This window comes from Miscanthus floridulus, chromosome 7 (assembly GCF_019320115.1).
Source record: "Miscanthus floridulus cultivar M001 chromosome 7, ASM1932011v1, whole genome shotgun sequence".
NCBI classification, from domain to species: Eukaryota; Viridiplantae; Streptophyta; class Magnoliopsida; order Poales; family Poaceae; genus Miscanthus; species Miscanthus floridulus.
Genome location: NC_089586.1, coordinates 122,044,815 through 122,053,468, shown reverse-complemented (window position 1 = coordinate 122,053,468; position 8,654 = coordinate 122,044,815). Strand labels below are relative to the sequence as shown.

Sequence of the window (8,654 nt, the reverse complement as noted above, 5' to 3'; positions counted from 1 at the left end):
TGTTCTCTCTTTAGTTGAGTCCCATTCATGCCCGATGTGAGCCTCTCCCATGTACTTCTTGCTCTTTCTACGGTCGGCCTTCTCTTCTTTCTTGTCCTTGTATTTGTTGTCCTTGATCTCATATGGACACATGGCAATGAAGTGATCGGTGCTTCCACAATTGTAGCATCTCATCTTTTCTTGTTTGGAAAGCTTCTCTTCACTACCTTGTAGCCTTGCTTCTTTAGCCCCTTGTGATACCTCTTCATAAAGAGAGCAACATCATCAACTTTCTTATATTGATCATCATCATTTTCACTTTCACTTGAAGATGATGTGGTCTCTACTCTTTCTTGAAATTGCTTGCTTGCTTTGGGCTTGCTAGTTGAAGCTTGTTGGTTGATCTTGGACTTTCTTGTAGAGCCTTGTTTGCTTGATTTGTTGGCCTTGAGAGCTACATCTTTGATCTTGATGCCCTCTAACTTTTCTTGCAATTCTCCAAGTTTCTTCCTCTCATTTGCTTCTTCTCTTTGCATGTCAAAGGTCAAGATCCTCCCAAGTACATCATTTAGTGTGAAGTACTCAAACTTCTTGTTGTCTCTAATTAGAGTCACTACGGTCTCATTTCTAGGTGAATAAGCCTCCAACATAATCTTGACAACTTTATGATCATCTAGCTCATCACAACCATAGCCTCTAATCTTTCCCACCATTGTCATCCACCTATCAAACATCTCTTGTGGCCCCTCTCCATCCAAGATTACAAACTGGTTGAGCTTCGACATCAACAAGTCAATTCTTGTCTTTCTCACTTTGTCAACCCCTTCATGTGCTAGGTGCAAAGTGTCCCATATTTGCTTGGCAATATCAACTCCAATCACTCTATTGTACTCATCACCATCCAAGGCACTAAGCAACACACTTGTGGCTTGGCTATTCAGGTGAATGATTCTCATCTCTTCTAGTGTTGGGTTCTTGGGATCAACCGGTGGCTCAAATCCATTGTAAACAATCTCCAAAATGTTAGGGTGAAGACCTATAAGATAGGCTCTCATCAAGTGCTTCCACTTGGCAAAGTTAGTCCCATTGAAATGAGGTAACTTGCCCGCAGGCACATTGATAAAAGACCTCCGATCATGGTTAGTCATAGGAATAGAAGAATAGTTAATGGATACGGCGGCATATTTGTTGTCGTCGGTCGTGCCATTTTCTTTCTTCTCCTTCTTGTTCCCCTTCGACACTTGGTATGACTCATCATCATCTCTATCTTCGGAATTACTTGATATGCTTGATGATGCTCTTGTTGCCTTCTCTTCTTCTTCCTTCTTCTTCCTAGCTTCTCTTCTTTTTCTTCTTGCTTCTCTCTTGAGCCTTCTTTCTTCTTTCCTTTGCTTCTTCTCCTCTAACTGCTGCTCCTTCTTCTCTCTTGCTTCTCTTTTTAGCTTTCTTCCTTCCTTCCTTCTTCTTCTCTCATTCTCATTGAGAGCTCCTTCGGCATCGGTAGCCTCAAGATGTGGTAGCGTGGTGTTGCTTGCTGTTGACACGGTCAGCTCGCTGCTGTCCGTGTCGACATCCACCCGCTTTGCACCACTAGTTCCTCCTTCGAGCTCCATACCTCACGTGATGAAGCGTATATGAGGTAACCTGCTCTGATACCACTTGTATGATCTCTGGTTGTCCTAGAGGGGGGTGAATAGGTCTGTCAAAATAAACACTCAAACTTTTATCAAATTCACCTAGCGGGACTATCGCTCTGGAGGGTGGCACTGCCGGACTGCAGCACTATCGGGCCAGAATAGCAACACTGCTGCATCTGCAGACAACTTCAAATCATAGTTCAAAATCCATGAATGAAAACTTAGATCGGAGAAATTTCCTAGCTTACTACAAGTATGACAATCACTGATCAAGAGCTAGAAGTGATAGGAACACCACACACAAGTAGATCGACCACTGATTTATCACCTCAACCAGAATATGTCATGTAAGTAATGTAAATCAATCATAAGTGACACAATGATTTATCCCATGGTTTAGCTCACCATCAAGGCTTGCCTATCTCCATGTTGTTGAGGTTAGCCACTAAGGCTTAGGGCTTTCCAACCCTTCCTCATTCTAAAATCAAGAGACTCAACTCTTGAGATGAGGGGTGAGTTTACTAACTTCAAGAGATGGTTACAAACCTCTCGGGGCTGCCACACAAGTTGGCAAGCTCTACGGGCAATGCTCTAGCCGGCTAGGAGCCAAGCTCCAAGAGTAATAAACACAACCGCCGACCAAAATATGAACCAAGTGCTCTTTAGAGTTAGGGAATCAATGGAGCTGCACTCTAATTGAGTTTTGGACCCTTTTCTCTCAAGGATTGATGGGGAAATGGAATTGCTTGAGGGCTTAAGGTCAACAATGGAGGGAGAGAGAGAGAGAGCTCCTGCTCTATTTTGGGTATGCTGAAGTGAGGAAGAAGAGATAAAGAGCTATTGGGGAGGAAGGGGAAAGATATATATAGCCCCCAGCCCCCAACGGTCACCGCACCCAAGGGGTTGGGTGAGACAGAGCCTGTGGCCTCAAGGTCAAGTGAGATGGATCCCACGTCCTTAGGGTCAAGCGAGATGGAGCCCGCACCTAAGGGGTCGGGCGACACGGAGCCCATGACCTCGAGGTTGGGCGAGACGAAGCCCACGGCCTCGAGGTTGGGTGAGACAGAGCCCGCGACCTTGGGGTCAAGTGAGACCTTTTAATACGTCTCGAGCCATCTGAGGATGTCAGCGTGGGCGCTAACTTCCTTGTGCTGCGACTCAAGTGCAGCAGTGTCATACTACGACAGTGCCTCTCTTCAAGTGAGACAGTACTGCACCATGCAAGACAGCAAGGGTAATAGTGAAGTGTAGATTGTCTTAGCTGTGAATCTGAGGATGCATGTGGTTGTTTGAGCACTTGGTAGCACATATTAGCTTAAGCATTATGTCCCCCTTTATAGTACGGCTTTTCCTATACTCAAATTCAAAATATAAAAGAATTTAAACCTCCTTTGAGTTTGAAGCCATCTACATTTGTAATTGGGGGCTTCTCCATTTCATGTAGCATCCTCAAATATAAATTCCCTGCTTGTCATCTTGATAACTCTCATTAGTTCTCTAATTACGTGGTCATTATCACCAAAACCCATAATTAGGGCTTGATTGCACTTTCAAGAAGTTAACTCCTAAGACAACAGGTCAAGTGTGTTGCCAAACACATTAACATTGAGTTATATGCTGTAAAAGAAAAAATCCAAAATTATTTTGAAAGCATTGAGCATATGAGTACCAAGCAAGTACTTGCGGATCTGCTTACCGAAGGCTAACCACCCAGTGCGTTTAGAAAATACATAGTCGACATAGGTTTACGAAAAAGCTTATGATTTCTAGATACTAAGGGCCTAGTTGAGAATTTGTTTCCAAACAAAAAGGGTGCATTGTAGCTGTTAAATCTAATGGCAACTGTCCGTGATGATGAGGCACGCTCTATGCACTGATCTGTGATGGAATGGAAAAAGATAAAGTAAGTTAAGTTTAAGTCATAAGGTGAGATCAAGGGGGAGAATGTTAGGATTGATCTCCACCAACTTGGCCCAACGGCCAATTGGGCCCTTGATCCGCGCCCTGATCGGGGGTGCCTAGTCATTCTTTTGGCTGATGGGCCCCTGTCGCGCAGCGCAATAAATAAAAGGTGGGGGCTGGGGCTCGAGATACGAGGTTCACCATAGCCGCCAGCGCCCCACCGAGGTTTCTAGCCCTAGTCTGATCTAGAAGGGTGCGCTGTAAGTGATGGAAAGCACCATCGCCTTCGCCGCTGCCACTGGACCACGCCTCCACGTCGCTGCTACCTCATCGATGGCGCCATGGCCGCAATGTCCTTTTGGTGAGGTATATCAGCAAGTTCCTTATCTAAGTTAAGTCATTACCCACTAGATCTACACCTAGAGGTTCTATCAATTCTATCATGACCATCTCCCTACGCACGTGCTCCGCCACCCGCAGCGTGAACCGCTCTAGGTCACAGTCGAGCCGGACGGCAAGGGAGTGGCCTATGGAGTGTGACCTGACAAGCTGCGTCGGAACTGGCTTGCGCCCCAACCGTCACCGCATTGCTCACCACTAGGTCCCTATCTGCTATAGCTCCAGCGCCTCCTGCCTCAGCACCTCTTCCTCCTCCATAGTGATCACATCGATCACCACGGCCACTGGTAGCGGTCCTTGCCCAGACACCACAATCTCACTAGAGATGTTGCTCGCTACTGGAATCAATGGGAAACTAGCGGGCTCCTCATCGCTCTGGTATCCTGCTTGTTAGGGTCGAGGTTGCAGCGGTAGACGGGGCAGGTGACGTGGTTGGCAAGCCACTCGCCAATGCAGTCCAGGTGGAAGGCGTGGCTGCACTTGGGTAGGAGCCTAAGCCGCTCCTCATCGTCGAACTCGCTGAGGCACACCGCGCACTCAAGCGTGTCGCTGCCCTTGCCGACCTGCAACGCCTTGGCCTTAGCATACTTCATGGTTTGGAAAGCCTCGACCACCTCGGCGTCGAGCCCGTGCAGCCACCGCTGCCTCCGCGACCATGAGATGAAGGCATCAAAATTGGGCATGGCGCGGCCATCATTGTCCGACCTGACCACGTAGCCGGTGTAGTGGCGGAGGTAGACAGTGAAGAAGACGATGAAGACAAACACCATAATGATGGCAGCTAGGAGCAAGATCATGGTCGTGCTAATGTGCACCTACTAGCCCTAGCTGTAGTCATCGTTGCTTGGTTGCGTGCTCGCCGCGGCGACCGTGGACGTGAGGAGCGCGGCAAGCAGCACATGGCCATGGCAAGGCATGGGCATCCTTTGTGCATGGTAGGCGGCAGTGTATGCTGTAGAGGTAGCAAGGGCCCAAGAGATGAGAACGGGTTGACTAGCCTGACTGCGCAGCATGCAGTGTGGAGCTGGCTATATAGAGGGGAAGGGGGTTTGAGCCAAAAAGGTCATGATCCCATGGCACTCGGTGGGTATCGTGGAAGGAAGCCGCGAGCAGGTGTGTGCCTTGTTTGGCATGCAGTTTGACTGGCCTACCATCCATGTGTTCAGTTCAAAAGCCACGACCGGGAAGGGCCGTTGGAGTTGGAATGATTTCGTGCACTCTAGAATCTGGATTCAATCGCGTGTAAATTCTCTACTTATCAGGAATCTACTACAGGGAGAATGCACATACCAACTTCAGTTTGGGCACTAGTCGGGTCAATGCTAAAGCTGGTAGTACAATCATAATCATCCCATTTTAGTTTTGTTATAAATCACTAGGTAAATGCCCGTGCGTTGCAACGGGAACACATAATACCATGATAACATATGTATGAGCGTGTGTTATATTGTTATCTAAAATAGATACCGCAATCATAATGTTCCAATCAATATTACATAAGCTTTCACGAAAGATAGATAGTTAAAATATAACTCTAAATTTGAATGCAAAACTAAAACATCAACTTCAATTGTCGCATCATTTCATGCCTATGATACACGAAAGATAAGCTTGCACTTCTTTAGGAATCAAGTGCTACGGAAAAATAATCATAACAAGTTTGTGTTTCACAATACATGTTTTAGAATCTATTCTACAATTAAGAATCTAATCTCTCAATAGTTCGACTAAGAGAACGTGCTTTGCACGAATACCAAGCTGCAGTTGGTCACCAATCATTGATGATCCAGAAGATTTTCTAGTCCAAGATGCGGCATCAGACTTCTTGCAACTGAAGCATGCAGATGGCTGAAGCTGTAGTTAGAAGTATCCTGCATATAAGTTGTTTGTTAATTTTTAAAGTTAAAGTACCATTTGATATCTTAAAAAATATGTATCGACGTATGATGCATTACCTCTTTTATGGAGTTAGAACCTCTTTATATATGATATTCTTTGTGAACATATCCTTTGTCGCTTTCTTCTTCCCCTTCCCTTTCCCTTTCCCTTTCCCTTTCCCTTTCCCCTTGTTCACGTCCTTCTCAGCAGCCAGCACGACTAGGATCCTAATGTTCAATCTTGTTGTAGCTCTTGATAGCGCCACATACAATTGGCCATGCGAGAACATTGGTTCCGACAAGTATACCCTGATGTTAGGGATAGTCTGCCCCTGCGACTTGTTAATGGTCATCGCGAAGCTGAGCCGGATAGGGAACTGCTTTCGCTTAAATTGAAAAGGGAACATCTCATCGCCCGACGAGTATAAGGGTATAGAGGCAGAAAAACCCGCTTTCCAGCGTGTTGTTCCAACACAATTTCTGTGTCTATGGTATTCTTTTGAAACCCCCGTATGATAAGCCTGATACCATTACAAAGTCTATTTGTAGGGTCAATGTTCCTAAGCAATATGACCGGACAACCAATCTTTAGCTTCAACACATGTGGAGGTAGACCATTGGGTGTCAAAGTGTTAAGGAATTCCTCAGGGTAGTAGCTTTGTGGATTATCCACCGCACAGTCAAAACTATGGTACACCATCTCTTTCTCGTGGAAATGACCTATTATCTTCCTATTAATCATATCAACCCAGTCATTCTGCATAGATAAGATCGCTCGAGAGATGATATAATCTTTGCTTGACATATTTGCATTGAGGTTAGGGAATATGCAGTCAATTAGAGTATCAAGGTCACTATCTTCCCCGGTGTGTGGTATGCATATATCATGAGGAAGACGGATTTCATCATCAACAGTCGCCTCCTCAGATCCTCCACCGACGCAAAACAAGTATCCTACAAACCACAGGCCGCTCTTTGCCCTCATGTTGCGCACTAGTTTTAGATGTCGCATGGAATCCTAAAGGTACGACATACGTAGTGAGGCACCAACCACCTGAGCCCTCGACCCTCTCCGAATAGTGGGAAGAACCTGTCTGAAATCTTCACCGAACACCATGGTCTTCCCACCGAATGGCAGCTCTGGTCAGTCCATTATATCACAGAGACTGTTGTCCAGCGCCTCGATAGACTGCCTCTTTGTCATGCTAGCCTCGTCCTAAATAATGAGAGATGATGCTCGAAGCAGCTTGGCAGTACCACTCTGTTTCGTGAAGGTGCAAAAGGCCCCATTATCAATGGTGAGGGGAATTTTGAAGCGCGAGTAGGTGGTTCTACCAGCAGGCATTATTGAGGCTGCAACACCAGATGTAGCTATTGCCATAGCAATCTTTTTCTAACTGTGTATAGTAGCAACAAGTGCTCTATACAGATAAGTCTTTTCGGTCTCGCCAGGACTATCCACAAAGAAGAGACCCCCATCCTCTGTTTCAACCGAGGACATGATCTCATCGTATGTAGCCCGCTGCTCCTCGTTAAGGGTGTCTGACAGAGCCACACTATCCTCGTTAGCCTCAATGCTAGCCTCCTCAAAAATCTCTCTAGGAATATCACGGGAGGCATCATATGTGTCGTCGATATCAGGAAGTGGGTACATCTTTATATCCTTCTACAATGATTTTAGCAATTTTTGAATATCCATGAGGACCATCTGCTCTACCATGAAAGTGGATTGATTATTGCGCCTGTAGTCCTCCGACATTGCCTCCTTGTGTTTCTCCCACAGTCCAAACACATCACTGGGCTCACAAAATACCAATATTGTTGCAAAGAGCCTTCGCAGCACATATGGCATCATCCACCCGGTTGCCTCAGCGAGACTCTCGTTCAACGTGTTGTCCTCTTCGATTAAGCTCCTTCTTTCTGCAGCTTCACGGAAGGTCGGTAGGATTTTGCCATCCACGGTCCTTAGACATTCAAAGGAGGTTGCACCTGCCACATGGTTCAGGGGAACCCTAAGATAGTAACGCTCCCTCTCGGCTGGATTGGCAGACATGATTCTTCCAATCTGTCGTAATATATCATGATGTACCCTATTTTGCCAAACTTTGCCCCGTGCTTACCACGTATAGAACTCAGGAAAGTCCCGGTACAATATACCTTGAGCTGTTTTATCTGCCCTGTTCTTCTCGAAGTACGCTGTAAGCATTGATTTGTCAGCACCTAGACGATCAAGCACTCGTCGAATCCCCTGGCGCCGGTGAAATGACACCATGTGCATGTCTGGAAGATGTAGCTGTAAGGACAAAATAGAAGGGTACCTATCACTCAAATCAAACCCGTATATCCTCCACTAGGCTTCTAGGGGGGTTACCCATCTAGCATCTCTGTACTGCTTGATCTCATCAGCATTCCCTTCACTATCCTCCTTGTCAGCCTCTCTCATAGCCACAGACGCCCAGTCATAACCCTTGTAAATATACTTAAACAGATACTTGACTGCCTTGATGCTCCCACATGCCTCAACATTAATGTGGCAGTTGAATAGACGGAGGAGATATGGGTTGTAAGGCATGACCCATCTGTTTTCAAGCTCATGTCCATGAACTTTTTTCTTTTTGACCATCTTCACGCCGTCTGTAAACTAGATATGAATCCTTGCCTTGTTCTGTGACATCACAGAGAGGTCTAGGGTAACGGTTCTTGCAGGAATCATGACCCTTTGTGCATGGACAATCGCGATTAAGCAGTCCGCAAGGGCCATGCATCATATGTTTGGTAACCATCTTGTACAAGACTGAGTACTTCTTCCTGTTCAGGAGCTCATATGAGATGAGGCGATCATACTGCTTTGGACACGTGA

General features: G+C 46.1%; 1 protein-coding gene and 1 pseudogene across 1 annotated transcript; both read right to left on the bottom strand.

Annotated features, from left to right (window-relative positions):
• Positions 1-3,905: 3,905 nt before the first annotated feature.
• Positions 3,906-6,147, bottom strand: LOC136466163 (E3 ubiquitin-protein ligase ATL31-like; annotated as a pseudogene).
• Positions 6,148-7,187: 1,040 nt separating this feature from the next.
• On the bottom strand, positions 7,188-8,417 carry LOC136466162 (uncharacterized). Its single transcript, XM_066464613.1, has 4 exons — positions 8,166-8,417; positions 7,915-8,087; positions 7,512-7,758; positions 7,188-7,460 (listed from the first exon to the last, which is right to left on the bottom strand). The coding sequence occupies exons 1-4, from the start codon at positions 8,415-8,417 to the stop codon at positions 7,188-7,190; spliced, it is 945 nt and encodes a 314-aa protein (XP_066320710.1).
• Between the last annotated feature and the right edge of the window lie 237 nt (positions 8,418-8,654).